Source organism: Pygocentrus nattereri, chromosome 6, assembly GCF_015220715.1.
Source record: "Pygocentrus nattereri isolate fPygNat1 chromosome 6, fPygNat1.pri, whole genome shotgun sequence".
NCBI lineage: Eukaryota > Metazoa > Chordata > Actinopteri > Characiformes > Serrasalmidae > Pygocentrus > Pygocentrus nattereri.
Window position 1 is genome coordinate 5,826,578 of NC_051216.1, and position 20,430 is coordinate 5,847,007.

Genomic DNA, 20,430 nt, shown 5'->3' on the forward strand with positions numbered 1-20,430 from the left:
AAAAAATCATAACACACTAATAGTTACGTGGGAACTGCGAGCCCATTTTTGTGCACAGAAAGACGGAATAAGGACGCAGTGTATCGCTGCTCTTATGAAGTTTGTTGATGGGAATTTTTGACCGTTCTTCCAGAAGCGCATTTGTGAGGTCAGACACTGATGTTGGACGAGAAGGCCTGGCTCACAGTCTCCCCTCTAATTCATCCCAAAGGTGTTCTATGGGGTTGAGGTCAGGACTCTGTGCAGGCCAGTCAAGTTCTTCCACACCAAACTGGCTCATCCACGTCTTTATGGACCTGCTTTGTGCACTGGTGCGCAGTCATGTTGGAACAGGAAGGGGCCGTCCCCAAACTGTTCCCACAAAGTTGGGAGCGTGAAATTGTCCAGAATCTCTTGGTGCTGAAGCTTTAAGAGCTCCTTTCACTGGAACTAAGGGGCCGAGCCCAACTCCTGAAAAACAACCCCACACCATGATCCCCCCCTCCACCAAACTTTACACTCGGCACAATGCAGTCAGACAAGTACCGTCTCCTTTTATTAGTATTTATGTGTTTTATATATATATATAATTAATTATATTATGTATATTAGCACAGTTTGGAAATTTTACATCGTCACAGATGAAGTAGAAGCTTTTCTTCAAATTTTTTCCAAGGAAATCCATCACTGATCTATAAGACTCCAGGTGAGTTGGCACCGAAAGTTACATAAGTAACCGTGTTAATCACACAGACACACACAACAAAACAAACGTCTCTAAACAAAATCAATAAATCCATTTATTTCAGTTATGTAAGTCAACATACTGTCTACCTGAAACATATTAGCGCCAAACATTAATGACCAAATAGACACAATAGTGACCGCTGAAGATGCTGTAGATTAGAATCATATTCACCAGTGCTTTGATTTACAGATGTATTGCTCTAGGACACCATTCAGCTACTCGTTAATCCTCAAACTAAAAGGAACAGAAAGAGATCAGACCGGTGTGGAAGCGGAAAACTGAAGAGTGATGAATTCCAACCTTGCGTTTGTTGAAACCCAATATGGGTAAATTCTTACAGACAATTATACACCAACATTAAAAAAATGGCTACATTATAAAAAGGTGACTTTTCTTGTGCAGGAGTGAGACTTACAGTATATATGCCAACTAACTTTAGACCCATCTAAAGACAAAAACCTGGCCTAATGTGGACAAAAGTCAAGCACTAAAGGGGTTTACAGTAGAAACAGTGATATTCAGCACAGTTTTAGCCTCGTGTGTCCGAATGTAATAAAATAGTCGTTTTAATTTTACACGTTTCGTTGATTTTTGGAGTAAAGTAAGTTAAACACGCCCCCTACAGGGAAAACTAAAGCTACTTAACAATAATTTTGCACTGAAATGTGCCGAAGCGTGTTCTCTGTAGTGTCCACATATTTACACTTACCAACACATTTCATTTGACCGGGGGTGCACAAACTTTTGCACACGACCGGTTGTTCTCTGAAGGCATCGCAGCGGTGCTGGTTTTCTATTTGCTTCATATTTTGTACTGAAACGGTGGTGAAACCACAAAAATGTTGATTTCTTTCCTTTAAACGAAAGTGAACGGCTACTGCGACCAAATAGAGCCTTTACAGCATTTATTGGAGTGAAACTTAAACCTATTTGTACAAAAATAGAGGGACTCAGCAATTTTGTGCTTCTGTTCTCATATTATTCACAATATAAAAATCGCAGGCCGTGCAAAATGTGAAAACTTAATATGCAATTATGTTTAAAGCATTTTTGCACTTGCGGTCAAATCAGTCAAGCGTGCAGGGCCTCTATCTGCATCATACCTGCATCTTTTATTATTACTACTTCACAGGAAAATATAAATTCGACTATATAAATCGGATGAAACTGGCACTGATCTGCTCTGGAGTGGAAAAAAGGAACAAAATGCTTAGTTTAAACAGCAAAAATGAGTCCAAAGCCCAAAAATGAAAGAAAAGGAGTAATGCATTAATAACAGTGACACCAGATATTAAATCTTACATTAAATAATGCGTTCAGCTCTGAAATGTGAAATCAACAGGAGTCCAGCAAAGGGAAGAATGGCAGGACGTTTGTTAGACCATTAAGCAATATATTATAAGGTACCTCTAAAAATACAATATCCCCACCAAAAAAAGAAGAAAAAAAAAAAAACACTCTTGGCACCAGCACTGAAAATATACAAAAGCACTGCAGATCATTTCATCATAAAACGTTATTTCATGGCAGCATTTCAGTTCGGCTGTAATCTCAGGCCTTAAATCTGTATTCTTCTCTCTTTCCCTCATTATTTCGCTAATTTATCGCAAATCTCTACTTTAATTCTAACATCTGAGGACAGTGAGAGCTCAAACCTGTTGAAAGTCAGTGCAGTAGAGCAGCATTTCTCAGTCTCGCTCCTGCAGAGGCGGCGCGTTTTACGGATCTCCTGCCGTGATGCACTCAAGTTCACCTCGTGAAGGGATGATTGATGAGCTGATGAGCTGCATCAGTGAGTGTGTTTACATGCACTCAGTAATGCGATCAGAATCAGATTTCTGCAGTTATCGGATTGTTCAAAAGGCCATGTTAACACGACACTCTGACCTAGAACTCTGATAGAGGCTGGATTTGAGCTCAGCGATCAGATGTCTCAGTGCTGTGAGCTCTCACTCTGATTTCTTTCGCATTTCTCAGTCTGAGCATGAGCGAAAACAGGCGGCGGGACCGGAAATAAGCGAAAAACACTTTTGGAGCGACGCTGAAAGCAAACACATGCTTGACGAAATGAAGGGTTTTAAATTCAGCGTCTAGGTGATGCGCGTTCATATTTTCAGGTAAAGTGACTCGATGTTTTCAGAAAGCCACGTGAAGTTTGAGGTTGACTCTACGTTTACGCCGCGTCGCCTTCTGTGAGTTTATCGGCTGGTCCTACCGCAGAAATCTGACTACTGTCTGCCTCACGTAGACACAGAGTTTCCCCTTTACCTGGTCACTCGATCATGTAAACACGATCAGATTACTGACAAAAATCTGATTTTCTGCAGTTATCGGATTAGCAAGTGCATGTAAACACACTCTGGGATAAACTGTCGTCTCAAAGTCGGAGCTTTTTCTACACCTGTGTCCACTTTTAGAAGATGAGCAAAAGCAGAGAAGCAAAGTTTGCACTTGTTTACACTCTGTCGCTTTTTTTTTAACATAAACGCATCACTTTGACGTTAAATCTGTGGAAAAATATTTAAACAGCTACAAACCCCCCTAAAATATTCGCGTGCAGGCATTATAATTACACAATAATCGTGACTTGGCCCATTTCTAACAACTCATCTTACTTGTTTTGGTTGAAATTGAAAAAAATAGTGTTATTTCAGCTTTAATTCATCTAATGACTGGCTACACACTTTTCAGTTTGCCTCTCTTGTTCAGCAGGATTTAGGAGCAGGACTGGGAAATGCTGCAGTGGGTTAAGGGGGAGAAGGTCCAGCAGCAGCTGGAGGGGGAAATGGCATCAGCCTCAGTAACACAGTCTTCAGTCTTAGAACCACCACACCACTGCAGGTAGTGCTGTACCGTATGATTCATCCAAATGACCACAGCAGAATCGTCCAGACGCCTCCCACAGCACGCTACGCTCGTTAGGGATGGGCGTGGTTATTAGAATACATGGAAGCTCTTTTTAGCGTCTGATTAACTGAATCACGTACATGAATAAGAATGAAATTAACTGGGTATAATCGAGGCATGTTAAGTAACTTTGCTGCAGAACAGCCACATTTACGCAGAGCTGAGTACGGAAATATTCTGAAGCGGAATAAATTTGTAAGGTGTAAAGTTATCGATTTGACCTACAGGTCAAACTACGCCAGATGAAACACAGAGATGAATCATTAAGTCAACCAAAAAGTCAGGCTTATGCAAACGGCACGCAGTGAACTAATGGTAAACCTTTCAGGCTTGCATATTCATTCGTTTCTAAGATATACAGGCTTTTAAAAAGTGGGTGTGGCCGTTACATCTGCCTTATAATGAGCACTAGAGCAAAGTTTGCCCCAAGACAAATTTCTGTGCTGGGATATTCGGATGTTATCGGTTCAGAAATGCAGCTACTCAGATGCCCATCCCTAATATTAACCATCCAGAGCAGATCTCTGCCTCTGGTCTGAATGTTTGGAGAACTCTGACGTGCTGCCGGTGCTCATGGACGTCTCGTCGCGGTCTGGAGTGTCTCTGCAGTCTCGGCGTGGGTGGAGGGAAAGTTAGAGGATGAGTGTTTTCGGGGGACGAATCTCTCAGGCTTCAGTGTTTCTGTCGCCGTTCTCCTGCGGCTGGAGCTGCTCTTTCTCCGTCCCGTCCTCCTGAGGCGGACGCACGCGGTTGAAGAAGCCCAGCTGTAACGGAGGGGATAGTAAGAGTGGAGTTTCTGCTCAGGGATCATCTGGAAAACATCTCAATTGACTGAACTGAACGGGGGCTGAATACCACATTACTGTCCAGAGGCCTGACTAAGAGCTTTACGGAACCCAGTGCAAGAAATTTCAGGTTCCCAGTATGAAAATTTATTACCTTGACTACAAACATGAGTTGTTTACTTGCTGGTGTTCTACTGTAAGCTAACGGCTGAAACTGTGATAGACAGCGGTCAACCATAGTTGCATAAGTGCTCATATAAGGGGTCCAGTAAAGAGCTTAGACCACTCTTGACTTCTTGACCGACCATCTCAGATTTGCTCATAAAAATTCCCACACAGTTTTGTTATTTATCAGTTTCATCTGTTCAATTAAACTCACACCTAGTAGTAAAATTGACGTGTAATAAACCAAAAAACCTAAAAAAGGCTCAACTTTAATTAACCAAACTTTTACCCTGTTCTTCAGTGGTCAGGACCCCCATGGACCCTCACAGAGCAGGTACTGTTTGGGTGGTGGGTCATTCTCAGCACTGCAGTAACACTGTGGTGGTGGTGTGTTAGTGTGTGTTGCGCTGGTCTGAGTGGATCAGACACAGCAGTGTTGCTGGAGTGTTTAAACAGCTCAGTGTCACTGCTGGACTGAGAAATAAGATTTCAGGCTTACGTCTTTCTTTCTGCGATACAGATGGAAATAAGTGGGTGTGGCTTAAATATTTAATGGTCACACCAGACTGTCGCCTCGCTACTCTCTTGACCAGGGTGGAGTGGGCGTATATGAGCATTCCTGACAGTTTCTCTGCTGCTGATGTGAGAGTTGCTGACCTTGTACATGATGAAGATGAGCAGAGTGAGCAGCAGCAGGCCGGCCAACACGGCCACAGCCACTACCCACACAGGCGCCGGCTCCGGCGGATTAATGCTCCACACCACTTTCAGACTGGCCTGCGTCACCAAACACAGAACTCAATCACAACACATCAGCATAGGAGCAAAATACACAATCAAAACACAAAGGAAATCCTACACATTATGTGTTAAATAATAATGTTTAACCCATTAAACTCTGTGATCCACACTTTAGCTCCACACTCACAGTTTGCACATTAGTTTCATAGATATTGAACAATTCATAGTATTTACTTAAATATTTCTCACACAAAACTGAATAATGCTGCATATTCTCTACCCAGTCCTGGTCCTGGAGAGCTACCACCCAGCAGAGTTCAGCCCCAACCCTAATCTAACGCACCTGATCCAGGTGATGAAGACCTTCAGAGGCCACTGAATGTTGGATCTGAACTCTCCAGGGCGGCAGATTCCCTCCAGAGCACCCCTGCTCTATATAGACCGGCCAGGCCCGGCCCTATTAATCAGCCCTATAAGCCCACCCTGAGACCACCACTATTACTCACAGAGGTCCTGTTGCCTGGCAGCTCAAAATCCAGGTTTTTATACGGCATCTCGATCACGTTGAACGTGGCCAAAGAGTTCACGGTGTATGAGCGGTTCTGACTCTCAGCCTGAAAGAGAAGGACACGTTAATTGGGCAGAGCTCATTTAATATGATCCAGGTCAGCACAGGCAGTCTTCGGGCATCCTCAAGCTAAATTCAATATTTTTTTTTTATTAATAAGACTTTTTAAAAATTATTTTCCCCAGTTTTCTCCCCAATTTAGTCGTCTCCAATTCCACCCACTAGTTAGGACTCCCCCAGTCACACAATACCACCAACGTTAGGAGGGCGAAGGCCGGCTTCCTCTGGGACCTGTGATTGGGGGGGTGGGGGGTTGGGGGGTAGTAGGGGTCATCATGACAGAAGCAAACAAATGGTACCGTAAATTTGTCAACTGTGCATGCCTTGCATATCATCGCTGTCAGGACCAGCGGACACTCTGAAAAGGTTTTATATTACACAAAAGCTGGGCCTACACTACATATTTTAGTCTGATTTAACCCGTTTGACCCCTCTGACAAACTTTCGAGGTTGGGAGCTCGGTCAGAAGCAATCAACAGCATTACTGATCCAGTGCTGTGAGTCACTGTTTAGCCTTTGGATCCAGTCTAGAGTGAAACGAGGAGGTGCTCATGATGTTATGCCTGATCGGTGTAAACATACAGTGTTGGATACTTGCCCCCTAGATGTTCAGAACAAAAAAATCAGGTCCCCTACTTCTGTTACAGACTCACAGGTGTGAGGTCTTCTTCTCACAGTGATGACACATAAGCTGAGCCTAAAAGCTGTGATGAGACTGACCTGCAGGAAGGTGGCCACTGCCAGTCTGGAGTAGATGTACAGGATGGCGCTCTGACCTCTCTCCAAACGGCCCACCTGGCACTTAATCTTCAAACACTGAGCCTTCTCACAGTCCTGCAAACACACACACACACACACACACACACACACACACACAGTTTCATACTATAGTTCAGGTACAGTCTACAAAAGTTTAGGCTCCACTAGTTAAATTCCATTTTGGAGTTGAAGAGAAAATAAGTCAACATACACTTCTGTACATTTTAATGCCTTTTTAATGCTGAATTTAACGTAATGGGAAAAAACATAACATGAGACGTAAGCTGGACGTCCGTCCCACCGCCGTCTTTTAAAGATCAGAGCATGAACTTCGTCTCCTCTGCAGACCAGTTTCTGCTCGGCCGTGTCGAACGCTATAAACTCTCACTGTGACGCGACGCGCATGATCAGGATAGACTTTCCGATAGGGAATGTAATCGGATACAGGAGTTTACACGGATATTATTCTTCTATTTAACTGATCATTTACAGGACTACCCACCTCGATCAATCAGACTGAACTGTAACTGTATTCTGAACGGCCTCAATCAGACTAGTCTATTCTGATTGAGGTGTTTATATGGACATTGATTGAGCTATTAGTCGGATTATTAGGCTGCATGTAAACATATCTAATAAAAGGATTATTATGTTACTGTCAACAAAGTGATGACTTCATAAGTAAAAGTACCAGGATGATTATGCTATTAATAAAGCTGTGACATCATCGGTTAAGACAAATGTCATCTGTATTGGTACCAGGATTACCATGTGATTAAAAAATGATAAGATTATCAATGATGGTGTGTGTAGTTTAGTAACTTGATGATGTCAGGAGTAGTGATGATGTCATCATCAGCAGTACCAGGGTGAGCTTGTCCCCGTCGTCCCGCTGGTCCTTCAGGTCCCGGCGATGAACGTGGTTCCTGTTCCGCCCGTCCGTCCGGTCGCCTGATATTATGGTCACGTTTTTATCCCAGTACATGGGGTTCTGCAACACAAACGGCCAGAACCACATATTATTATATTAGTACAGCTTTTGCTTAAAATAATAATTTGAGAGTTTTCTTTCCCAAACTGCTGTTAAAAGCACATCTTAGTAATCTTTTGCACCAATTACTGTCTCACTGTGCTTAGTATGTTTAGTTTTTGCAGAATAACAAAGAAAATATGCTGATTACTGAGTATTAAAGAATCTTTTAAGCAGTGGTGGACAGTAACTGAGTAACTGAGTAAATGTAATTAGTTTCTGTACTTTAGTATTTTTGGTGTATCTGTACTGAAGTTTCTCCATTTCTGGGCGTCTTTCTCCTTTCACTCCACTACATTTCAGAGTCTAATATCCGACTTTTTCCTCCTACATTTTGAGAAATCTGTCGTTCCTTTTGGTTTCTGTGTGTATAAAAACGTAACATGTCAAAACGAAAGAAGCGCAAAGCCAGAGCACCAATCAGGGCCCAGCGGTCACTTTGTTTAGAGCTGGTTTTGACCTGTTGGTCATACCGACCCAGTGCAGCACGCGGTTCAACGTCAGCGCAGCAGCGTAAAACTTTGGGAGAGTCTGTTCAACATAAATGATGAACTAACCTAACTTTGTGTAAATAGAGCTCAATATAGAAATATGTCCACATATGCAGTCGAGACTGACGCGGCTTTTTTCTGAATTTCTACAAACACCATTTCATTTTATAGTAAATGAGTTTGGGCTGGTTTATGTTTATGAACAGACGCCTACAGATCAACATAGTAAAGGAGCTCATCTGTGATCCTGAGTTTAAAGCCAGTTTTTATTCAACTTAAACTTGGAACTAAGTTGTAAATAAATCTGAAACTGAAACTTTGCTTGTGTGTAAAAAGTGATTTCAGAGCCACTCGGTTCTCCCTGATGGAAACTGTTTACCTTCAGTGTTTTGTGCTTCTGATCATTTTAATAGACGTCAGCGTCACTAATTAATGACCTTCTATTAAAAGACTGGTTTACCAAGAGAGACGCTGGAGGACTTTCACCTGAAATGAGTTCATGAAGCCAGTCTGGTTATAAAAATGATAACAGGACATCAGAGCCAGAATTACTCTTTTAGTACTTTTACTTTATACTTAAGTACATTTGAAGGGAAATACTTTAGTACTTTTACTCAAGTGGAGGTCTAAAGGGAGGAACTTCTACTTTTACTGGAGTGATATTTTACCTGGGGGGTCTCTACTTTAACTCAGGTACATGGTTTGTGTACTTCGTCCACCACGGATCTTAAGGTGTTTCCAACTATTTGACTATGTTTGAAGGTCAAGCAAGAAAAAGTCAGGGCCTAAAATATCACACACTATAATCAAGCATGCAGAAGCATTTGGACATGGAGCTTTACAGCAGTTAACAGCAGGAAGACGTACAGAGACGTTGAGTGGGTTGATCTCCATGTCAGTGCTGCAGTTCATGGGCCCGTCCACCTCGTATTTGGTGATGTAGAGCAGAGAGCCGTTGTTGAAGCGGTAAGGCCACTCCACGTCCAGCATGGCCTTGGTGAATGTGCTCGGACCTTTATTCCGCAACTGCGCAACAACAGAACAGCTTCATCTGTGAGGAGTCAGTCTTTCCCGTTTAATTTATGTATATTCAGTTATGCAAATATGGTGCAGTGTATATATGCTTAACTTGCTGTGGGTTAAAAAGGCAATTAGATAAAGATGAGTATTAGAAATTTAATTCTAATAGCCACTGTCATCATTTTAAGCCCAGAGTGATGCAGACACAACAGCAAAGAACTCCAACAAACCCCAGTGGTGAGCTGGGAAATAGTGTTCTAGCTAGCTTATCAGTTCTCTCATTGGAAAATATAAAGCTAAACGGCGACTTCAGAATGACGCTGTTTTAACACAGAACTGTGGTGTATGGAGTAGAATGTTGGTGTTTGGTGGAGAAGGATGCAGTTTGAAGAATGATGGTCTTCGGTTGGGAACGTTGATGCTTAGGGGTCAACGATGTAGTCTGAAGAATTATGGTGTTTGGTTGGGAATGTTGATGTTTGGTGGAGAAGAATGCAGTTTGAAGAATGATGGTGTTCGGTTGGGAATGTTGATGTTTCGTGGAGAAGGATGCAGTTTGAAGAATGATGGTGTTCGGTTGGGAATGTTGATGTTTGGTGGAGAAGGATGCAGTTTGATGAATGATGGTGTTCGGTTGGGAATGTTGATGTTTGGTGGAGAAGGATGCAGTTTGAAGAATGATGGTGTTCGGTTGGGAATGTTGATGTTTGGTGGAGAAGGATGCAGTTTGAAGAATGATGGTGTTCGGTTGGGAATGTTGATGTTTGGTGGAGAAGGATGCAGTTTGATGAATGATGGTGTTCGGTTGGGAATGTTGATGTTTGGTGGAGAAGGATGCAGTTTGAAGAATGATGGTGTTCGGTTGGGAATGTTGATGTTTGGTGGAGAGGATGCAGTTTGAAGAATGATGGTGTTCGGTCGGGAATGTTGAGGTTTAGGGGTCAATGATGCAGTTTGAAGAATGATGGTGTTCGGTCGGGAATGTTGATGTTTCGTGGAGAATGATGCTGCTTGATTTAAAGAATGTTGGTGTTTGTTTGGGAATGTTGATGTTTGATGGAGAATGATTCTGCTTGGCTTGAAGAATGATGGTGTTTGGCTAGGAATGTTGTTTTTTGGACAATGATGGTGGTATTTGATTGTGAAAACAGATCAAGAACATGAATTTTTGTTGAATAATGATGGTGTTCAATAAGGGATAATGGTGTTTGATGGAGAATGGTGGTGTTTGGTGAACAATGTTGGGGGAGAATGACGGCATTTGGTTGAAGAGTGATTATGTTTGGTGAAGAATGACGGTATCTGGCTGAAGAACGATGGTGTTTGATGGAGCTTGGACAATGACAGTATTTGATGGAGAATGCTGGATAATGATGGTCTAGTGTGCCCTTGGCTTTACTGACACACAAATAGATCTAAATATTAATCTGAGTGTAAGACTGTGCTGGGTCCAGTGAGACATGCACCTCATAGATGTGCTGGACGAGGGGTCCAATATCATCCTCCACAACTGGCTTCTCTTTGGGGTGCCAGTTAGCAATGGGTAGGAAAATCTGCTCAGGGGCAGAAACACTGCAAGGCAACACACACACAAACATACACATAAGTTTCGGACACAAGCTGCTAGACCACTTATTAATAATACAGACAAAGCAATTCACCCATAAATCATCTAAACCCAAACAAATGTTGGATATGGTTGAAAAAAAAAGTGGAGAACCATCAGGGGCTTCTAGGCTTTCAGAGGAGATCTAACGGTTTCTGTGAAATAAAAAATGCAAGTCTGTACATTATACAGTCGTTATATTTAAACTACGCAAGTATTGCAGTAACACATACAAGCAAAATGATGGAAGTCTTAAAAACACCCAACAGAAAACTGTCCAATCTCAAGAACTCATGAACTCGCCCACTGGTTAGGAGCTGAACCAAAGGCCTAATGGTTGGTTAGTGTAGTGGTTAACACCTCTGCCTTCTACGCTGTAGACTGGGGTTCAATCCCCACCTGGGTAAACACCCTACACTATACCAATAAGGGTCCTTGGGCAAGACTCCTAACACCACCTTCGCCTTCCTGTGTAAAATAATCGAATTGTAAGCCACTCTGGATAAGAGCGTCAGCCAAATGCCATGAAAGTAAAAGTAATGTGAACCACCAGCATAATTATAAAGCTGTTTGATTTACAGAAAGACCAACACTCGTCTAGTCCTTCTGGAAGTTCTAGATCGGTCAGCAACTGCGAATACAAGTCGTAGTCTAACCAGGTTTGGGTTGGTTGTTAGGAATGAAAAAACAGCAGCTCTGCGTCGGGACTCTTACTGAAAGACTCACTGTAAAAATGATTCATACAAGCTCAAAATATAGGCACAGGCAAAAGTTTGAATACCCCCAGTCAAATGACCTTAGAATTTTCTATTTCTATTTCTATTATTTAGAAATTTCTATTCTACTAATTTTCCATTTATTTGATGAGTATCACATAAAATAAAACAATACAATATAAGCTTTGCCAGGAGGCCACATTTTATGCCCCCCGAATATATTAAACTAAATAAAAAGTAATTGTGTATTAAAACACGAGAAAGTGTGTTCTCTGTAGAGGACGTGTTCACTAATATTCACTTGGTGCCCAAACTTCTGCTTTATGCTGTATATATCAATAAGCTTCAAATGAAACATATGGAATGTCCTTTACCAGCTCCAATCATCCATGTTTAATCAAGAATGGCCAAAAAACATTAATGTGCATCAGTGTTAGCTTAGTGCTAACACACTACTAGAATCCCATAGGGGCGCTAGCAAAAACTCAAATTATGGTAGGTAAGGCAAGTTTATCTATACAGCACCTTTCACGCCCTGCTGTCATTCAAAGGGCTTCACAAATGAGGAAATACAGAGTGTAAAAAAGCGAACAAGAATAACAATTAAAAACATTTGAAAAAGAACAGATTTCAAAGAGAAAATCACTAAATTAAACATTACATTAGAAATTAAAGTAAGGATAGTTAAAAATTAAATTAAAAAATGTAAAATTTTATTAAAAACTAGAGTAGAACAAAAAGAAAAAAAGTGCCGTTAGAGAAGAGGAAGGTCTAGAAATGCAAACTGTGTTTTAAACTGAGCTCAAACTCCACTCGAACTCAATGAAGTGCAGAAATAAAGCGCTGATGGTAGAGTTTGAGCGAGTTTGAGCGGGTTTGAGCGAGATTGAGCGAGTTTTGACATTTATGGATCAAACTACAGACCTAGTTCTCACAGTTCACATGCCACAGAAACCAACCAGCCCAGCAAATACAGCAAACCTAGACATTCTTATAGGATTATGAGCGAGTGACCTACCCTCGTATCTCCACTTTTGCCAAAACAGCGAGCTTCGTGACGATGGACACCAGGTTGCTAGTGTTGTTGTACTGATTTGAACTGGGAAAAACAGAGAAGATGTGGAAGTGTAAGGCCGCAGTTAAACACCAGGCAGCGCTGTTGCTTCAGCAACCAAATACAGCAAACAAAACACCAAGCCTCAAAAAATCCCTGTGTAGGTGGAATGACCACAGGCCACTCCTTGTGTTGCACCACACTCTTGACTACGACACTGTTTTTTACCAGGGATTAAAGCCTGTTTAGAGCATTCAGCAACAACACTGCAATATCATTAAGTCCTAAAACTGAATTATGAATTAAAAGAGTGACCACAATGACCACAGTCTAGCCAGGTTTACAGAGTCCTGACTCACTCACTGCCTGACAGACGAGGCCAATACAGAGGAGCGCTTCTTCTTACAGAGCAACTCCATCGATTCTTCAACATTCATAATTAAAGAGTTGCGATGTAAACAGAGCCGTTCAGAGCGGTTTGGTGTAAAACGCTCTGCTCCAGAATCAGAGCTGTTCACAGTGGTGGTGATAGGAACCAGACGTCCACCCCTAAAAGCTCCCTCAGAGAGTTCCTACATGAAATGCTTATGAATTCACTGCCTGGTGAGGGAGACGCTGCTTAATGATAGTTCTGAGAAGATTTTCATGGAGGGATGCATGCAGGGTGTTGCCAGACCAAAATGCCCCCCCCCCCCCAAAAAAAAAACGTTTTCCAGATTTATCACTATTTTCCATCATCATCATCAGTCTTTATAAAACTCAGGGGACTCATGTGGGTTCTCTGGTGGTTCTGGATGGTAGATAAAATGTCTATATCTGTGTTGTAGTCATGGCGACGTCTGGTTCCCATCACCACCACTGTAAAGACATCTGAACCATTTCACACCAAACCCTCTGAATGACTCTGTTTATATTTCAACCACTGAGTTATGGAAAAATGCTGAAAAATTGGTAGAATTGCCCTTTAACTGTGCCAAATCAAATTAACAGAGACATGTTCACACATTCCCTGCGATGGACTGGCGACCTGTCCGGTGTGTATCCTGCCTTTCGCCCGAAGACTGCTGGGATAGGCTCCAGCAATCCCCCCACCCCCACCCCCGCAACCCTGACGGAGAAGCAGCTTAGAAAATGGATGGATGGATGGATGGATGGATGGATGGATGGATGGATGGATGTTCACACATTATAAAAACTATTCTCAAATTCTGAAAAAACTCACCATTTTACTATTATTATAATAATTATTATTATATTATTAGTAGTAGTAGTAGTATTTGTATTATTCTACCGCTGCTGCTACTTGGTTGAGTAACAACTGTTCATTGTAGAGATCAATAAGATGAATTAACTTTAAAAGTTCTCCGTGTTCTGTTGGAACTGAACTGGATTTAGAGGAAAAGAGAGAGAAAGGAAGGAACAGGACAAAAAGAGAAGATGTTTTATGTTTCCTCTTGAGACGAAAGCAGCAGCACTCTGTAATTAAAGCGACTGTGTGTCTTCACTATCAGCAGGGAGCTGGAAGATTAGAACCCAGCAGCACTCTCAGCGTTTTTACTGATTTAAATGAATGGCTTTGGCAGGAAGTGACCATCAGGCAGGAACATCTCAGCTTCATGAGTTAGGAAAAGCAAGAAGCGGTCAGTAGGTTAGAGACATTCCTACAGTGACAAAAAAGCTCAGGAACATGACTGCAGTGGATGACAGTGATCAAAGCTAAGCTACTGGCTGTTTTTTAATTATTTAACTAACTAAACCTGCAAGAATTAGTAGACAAGGTTGATTAGTTGTCCACAACTGTCATTTGACCCACAGAGTCTTTCTGACAGACTGTAATACACTACAGGAAGCGTAGGGGGCGATACGGCTTCTACTGTTTCATTTAAAAAGCTCTATAATGTTCATATGATCCACACAGTCGCTCTGACAGACTGTAATACACTACAGGAAGCGTAGGGGGCGATACGGCTTCTACTGTTTCATTTAAAAAGCTCTATAATGTTCATATGACCCACACAGTCGCTCTGACAGACTGTAATACACTACAGGAAGCGTAGGGGGCGATACGGCTTCTACTGTTTCATTTAAAAAGCTCTATAATGTTCATATGATCCACACAGTCGCTCTGACAGACTGTAATACACTACAGGAAGCGTAGGGGGCGATACGGCTTCTACTGTTTCATTTAAAAAGCTCTATAATGTTCATATGATCCACACAGTCACTCTGACAGACTGCAATACACTACAGGAAGCGTAGGGGGCGATACGGCTTCTACTGTTTCATTTAAAAAGCTCTATAATGTTCATATGATCCACACAGTCGCTCTGACAGACTGTAATACACTACAGGAAGCGTAGGGGGCGATACGGCTTCTACTGTTTCATTTAAAAAGCTCTATAATGTTCATATGATCCACACAGTCACTCTGACAGACTGTAATACACTACAGGAAACGTAGGGGGCGATACGGCTTCTACTGTTTCATTTAAAAAGCTCTATAATGTTCATATGATCCACACAGTCGCTCTGACAGACTGTAATATACTACAGGAAGCATAGGGGGCGATACGGCTTCTACTGTTTCATTTAAAAAGCTCTATAATGTTCATATGACCCACACAGTCGCTCTGACAGACTGTAATACACTACAGGAAGCGTAGGGGGCGATACGGCTTCTACTGTTTCATTTAAAAAGCTCTATAATGTTCATATGATCCACACAGTCGCTCTGACAGACTGTAATACACTACAGGAAGCGTAGGGGGCGATACGGCTTCTACTGTTTCATTTAAAAAGCTCTATAATGTTCATATGATCCACACAGTCGCTCTGACAGACTGTAATATACTACAGGAAGCATAGGGGGCGATACGGCTTCTACTGTTTCATTTAAAAAGCTCTATAATGTTCATATGATCCACACAGTCGCTCTGACAGACTGTAATACACTACAGGAAGCGTAGGGGGCGATACGGCTTCTACTGTTTCATTTAAAAAGCTCTATAATGTTCATATGACCCACACAGTCGCTCTGACAGACTGTAATACACTACAGGAAGCGTAGGGGGCGATACGGCTTCTACTGTTTCATTTAAAAAGCTCTATAATGTTCATATGATCCACACAGTCGCTCTGACAGACTGTAATACACTACAGGAAGCGTAGGGGGCGATACGGCTTCTACTGTTTCATTTAAAAAGCTCTATAATGTTCATATGATCCACACAGTCGCTCTGACAGACTGTAATACACTACAGGAAACGTAGGGGGCGATACGGCTTCTACTGTTTCATTTAAAAAGCTCTATAATGTTCATATGATCCACACAGTCACTCTGACAGACTGTAATACACTACAGGAAGCGTAGGGGGCAATACGGCTTCTACTGTTTCATTTAAAAAGCTCTATAATGTTCATATGATCCACACAGTCACTCTGACAGACTGTAATACACTACAGGAAGCATAGGGGGCGATACGGCTTCTACTGTTTCATTTAAAAAGCTCTATAATGTTCATATGACCCACACAGTCGCTCTGACAGACTGTAATACACTACAGGAAGCGTAGGGGGCGATACGGCTTCTACTGTTTCATTTAAAAAGCTCTATAATGTTCATATGATCCACACAGTCGCTCTGACAGACTGTAATACACTACAGGAAGCGTAGGGGGCGATACGGCTTCTACTGTTTCATTTAAAAAGCTCTATAATGTTCATATGATCCACACAGTCGCTCTGACAGACTGTAATACACTACAGGAAACGTAGGGGGCGATACGGCTTCTACTGTTTCATTTAAAAAGCTCTATAATGTTCATATGATCCACACAGTCACTCTGACAGACTGTAATACACTACAGGAAGCGTAGGGGGCGATACGGCTTCTACTGTTTCATTTAAAAAGCTCTATAATGTTCATATGATCCACACAGTCGCTCTGACAGACTGTAATACACTACAGGAAGCATAGGGGGCGATACGGCTTCTACTGTTTCATTTAAAAAGCTCTATAATGTTCATATGATCCACACAGTCACTCTGACAGACTGTAATACACTACAGGAAGCGTAGGGGGCGATACGGCTTCTACTGCTTCATTTAAAAAGCTCTATAATGTTCATATGATCCACACAGTCGCTCTGACAGACTGTAATACACTACAGGAAGCGTAGGGGGCGATACGGCTTCTACTGTTTCATTTAAAAAGCTCTATAATGTTCATATGATCCACACAGTCACTCTGACAGACTGTAATACACTACAGGAAGCGTAGGGGGCGATACGGCTTCTACTGTTTCATTTAAAAAGCTCTATAATGTTCATATGATCCACACAGTCGCTCTGACAGACTGTAATATACTACAGGAAGCATAGGGGGCGATACGGCTTCTACTGTTTCATTTAAAAAGCCTCTATAATGTTCATATGACCCACACAGTCGCTCTGACAGACTGTAATACACTACAGGAAGCATAGGGGGCGATACGGCTTCTACTGTTTCATTTAAAAAGCTCTATAATGTTCATATGACCCACACAGTCGCTCTGACAGACTGTAATACACTACAGGAAGCGTAGGGGGCGATACGGCTTCTACTGTTTCATTTAAAAAGCTCTATAATGTTCATATGATCCACACAGTCGCTCTGACAGACTGTAATACACTACAGGAAGCGTAGGGGGCGATACGGCTTCTACTGTTTCATTTAAAAAGCTCTATAATGTTCATATGATCCACACAGTCGCTCTGACAGACTGTAATACACTACAGGAAGCATAGGGGGCGATACGGCTTCTACTGTTTCATTTAAAAAGCTCTATAATGTTCATATGACCCACACAGTCGCTCTGACAGACTGTAATACACTACAGGAAGCGTAGGGGGCGATACGGCTTCTACTGTTTCATTTAAAAAGCTCTATAATGTTCATATGATCCACACAGTCGCTCTGACAGACTGTAATACACTACAGGAAGCGTAGGGGGCGATACGGCTTCTACTGTTTCATTTAAAAAGCTTTATAATGTTCATATGATCCACACAGTCACTCTGACAGACTGTAATACACTACAGGAAGCATAGGGGGCGATACGGCTTCTACTGTTTCATTTAAAAAGCTCTATAATGTTCATATGACCCACACAGTCGCTCTGACAGACTGTAATACACTACAGGAAGCGTAGGGGGCGATACGGCTTCTACTGTTTCATTTAAAAAGCTCTATAATGTTCATATGATCCACACAGTCGCTCTGACAGACTGTAATACACTACAGGAAGCGTAGGGGGCGATACGGCTTCTACTGTTTCATTTAAAAAGCTCTATAATGTTCATATGATCCACACAGTCGCTCTGACAGACTGTAATACACTACAGGAAACGTAGGGGGCGATACGGCTTCTACTGTTTCATTTAAAAAGCTCTATAATGTTCATATGATCCACACAGTCACTCTGACAGACTGTAATACACTACAGGAAGCGTAGGGGGCGATACGGCTTCTACTGTTTCATTTAAAAAGCTCTATAATGTTCATATGATCCACACAGTCGCTCTGACAGACTGTAATACACTACAGGAAGCGTAGGGGGCGATACGGCTTCTACTGTTTCATTTAAAAAGCTCTATAATGTTCATATGATCCACACAGTCACTCTGACAGACTGTAATACACTACAGGAAGCGTAGGGGGCGATACGGCTTCTACTGCTTCATTTAAAAAGCTCTATAATGTTCATATGATCCACACAGTCGCTCTGACAGACTGTAATACACTACAGGAAGCGTAGGGGGCGATACGGCTTCTACTGTTTCATTTAAAAAGCTCTATAATGTTCATATGATCCACACAGTCACTCTGACAGACTGTAATACACTACAGGAAGCGTAGGGGGCGATACGGCTTCTACTGTTTCATTTAAAAAGCTCTATAATGTTCATATGATCCACACAGTCACTCTGACAGACTGTAATACACTACAGGAAGCATAGGGGGCGATACGGCTTCTACTGTTTCATTTAAAAAGCTCTATAATGTTCATATGACCCACACAGTCGCTCTGACAGACTGTAATACACTACAGGAAGCGTAGGGGGCGATACGGCTTCTACTGTTTCATTTAAAAAGCTCTATAATGTTCATATGATCCACACAGTCGCTCTGACAGACTGTAATACACTACAGGAAGCGTAGGGGGCGATACGGCTTCTACTGTTTCATTTAAAAAGCTCTATAATGTTCATATGATCCACACAGTCGCTCTGACAGACTGTAATACACTACAGGAAACGTAGGGGGCGATACGGCTTCTACTGTTTCATTTAAAAAGCTCTATAATGTTCATATGATCCACACAGTCGCTCTGACAGACTGTAATACACTACAGGAAGCGTAGGGGGCGATACGGCTTCTACTGTTTCATTTAAAAAGCTCTATAATGTTCATATGATCCACACAGTCACTCTGACAGACTGTAATACACTACAGGAAGCGTAGGGGGCGATACGGCTTCTACTGTTTCATTTAAAAAGCTCTATAATGTTCATATGATCCACACAGTCGCTCTGACAGACTGTAATACACTACAGGAAGCGTAGGGGGCGATACGGCTTCTACTGTTTCATTTAAAAAGCTCTATAATGTTCATATGATCCACACAGTCACTCTGACAGACTGTAATACACTACAGGAAGCGTAGGGGGCGATACGGCTTCTACTGCTTCATTTAAAAAGCTCTATAATGTTCATATGATCCACACAGTCGCTCTGACAGACTGTAATACACTACAGGAAGCGTAGGGGGCGATACGGCTTCTACTGTTTCATTTAAAAAGCTCTATAATGTTCATATGATCCACACAGTCACTCTGACAGACTGTAATACACTACAGGAAGCGTAGGGGGCGATACGGCTTCTACTGTTTCATTTAAAAAGCTCTATAATGTTCATATGATCCACACAGTCGCTCTGACAGACTGTAATATACTACAGGAAGCATAGGGGGCGATACGGCTTCTACTGTTTCATTTAAAAAGCTCTATAATGTTCATATGACCCACACAGTCGCTCTGACAGACTGTAATACACTACAGGAAGCGTAGGGGGCGATACGGCTTCTACTGTTTCATTTAAAAAGCTCTATAATGTTCATATGATCCACACAGTCGCTCTGACAGACTGTAATACACTACAGGAAACGTAGGGGGCGATACGGCTTCTACTGTTTCATTTGAAAAGCAGTGTTATCGTACCTCTGTATCAGCAGATCGAACTTGACGGAGGTGTCCTGCTCTGACAGCTGATGGACACTGAAGCGCAAACCAGCCATAATCTGCAAAAAACACAATCATAACTGTCATAATTTATGTCACAATTTAAAAAGACGTTTAAACATCTTAAGTCTTTTGCTTAAAAGTTCGACATTTATTATTATGAAACTTTTGACTGGTACGAACAATCAACATGAACCGACACTAAGTATCTAAAATATACACGGGGGTGTCTGGGGGTTTTTTCTAGGGTTCTACCTTGGTTCCTCCTTTCATGGGGTTTCCTAGATCACAGACGACTCTGGTCTGGTTCTCTTTTTTATAAGCACAGGAGAGCCGGGACAGCGTCTGAAACACAAACACATTTACAGACAAAGAGCAACAAACGGACACAAACACCACACTTGCACTCTGCTATTAAAACAAGGCTCTGTCAGTTCTGCGAAAACCTCGTAAACATGTTCTTACGCAGACTGCATGAGGTCAGCAGAGCTCAGCTCATTACTGGGATTTTCCAGAATGATT

At 42.0% G+C, this 20,430-nt stretch overlaps 1 protein-coding gene across 1 annotated transcript in view; it reads right to left on the reverse strand.

Moving 5' to 3' along the window:
- Positions 1-755: 755 nt before the first annotated feature.
- itgav (integrin, alpha V) overlaps positions 756-20,430 on the reverse strand; it is a 78,606-nt gene continuing 58,931 nt past the window's right edge. The window contains exons 21-30 of the mRNA XM_037539279.1: positions 20,164-20,253; positions 19,888-19,967; positions 12,594-12,674; positions 10,720-10,825; positions 9,101-9,259; positions 7,578-7,703; positions 6,674-6,787; positions 5,832-5,939; positions 5,242-5,361; positions 756-4,398 (exon numbers count right to left, since the gene is read on the reverse strand). Of these exons, the coding sequence (XP_037395176.1) occupies positions 4,300-4,398; positions 5,242-5,361; positions 5,832-5,939; positions 6,674-6,787; positions 7,578-7,703; positions 9,101-9,259; positions 10,720-10,825; positions 12,594-12,674; positions 19,888-19,967; positions 20,164-20,253 (1,083 nt within the window). The 3' untranslated portion in view covers positions 756-4,299. The remainder of the gene's footprint in view (positions 4,399-5,241; positions 5,362-5,831; positions 5,940-6,673; positions 6,788-7,577; positions 7,704-9,100; positions 9,260-10,719; positions 10,826-12,593; positions 12,675-19,887; positions 19,968-20,163; positions 20,254-20,430) is intronic.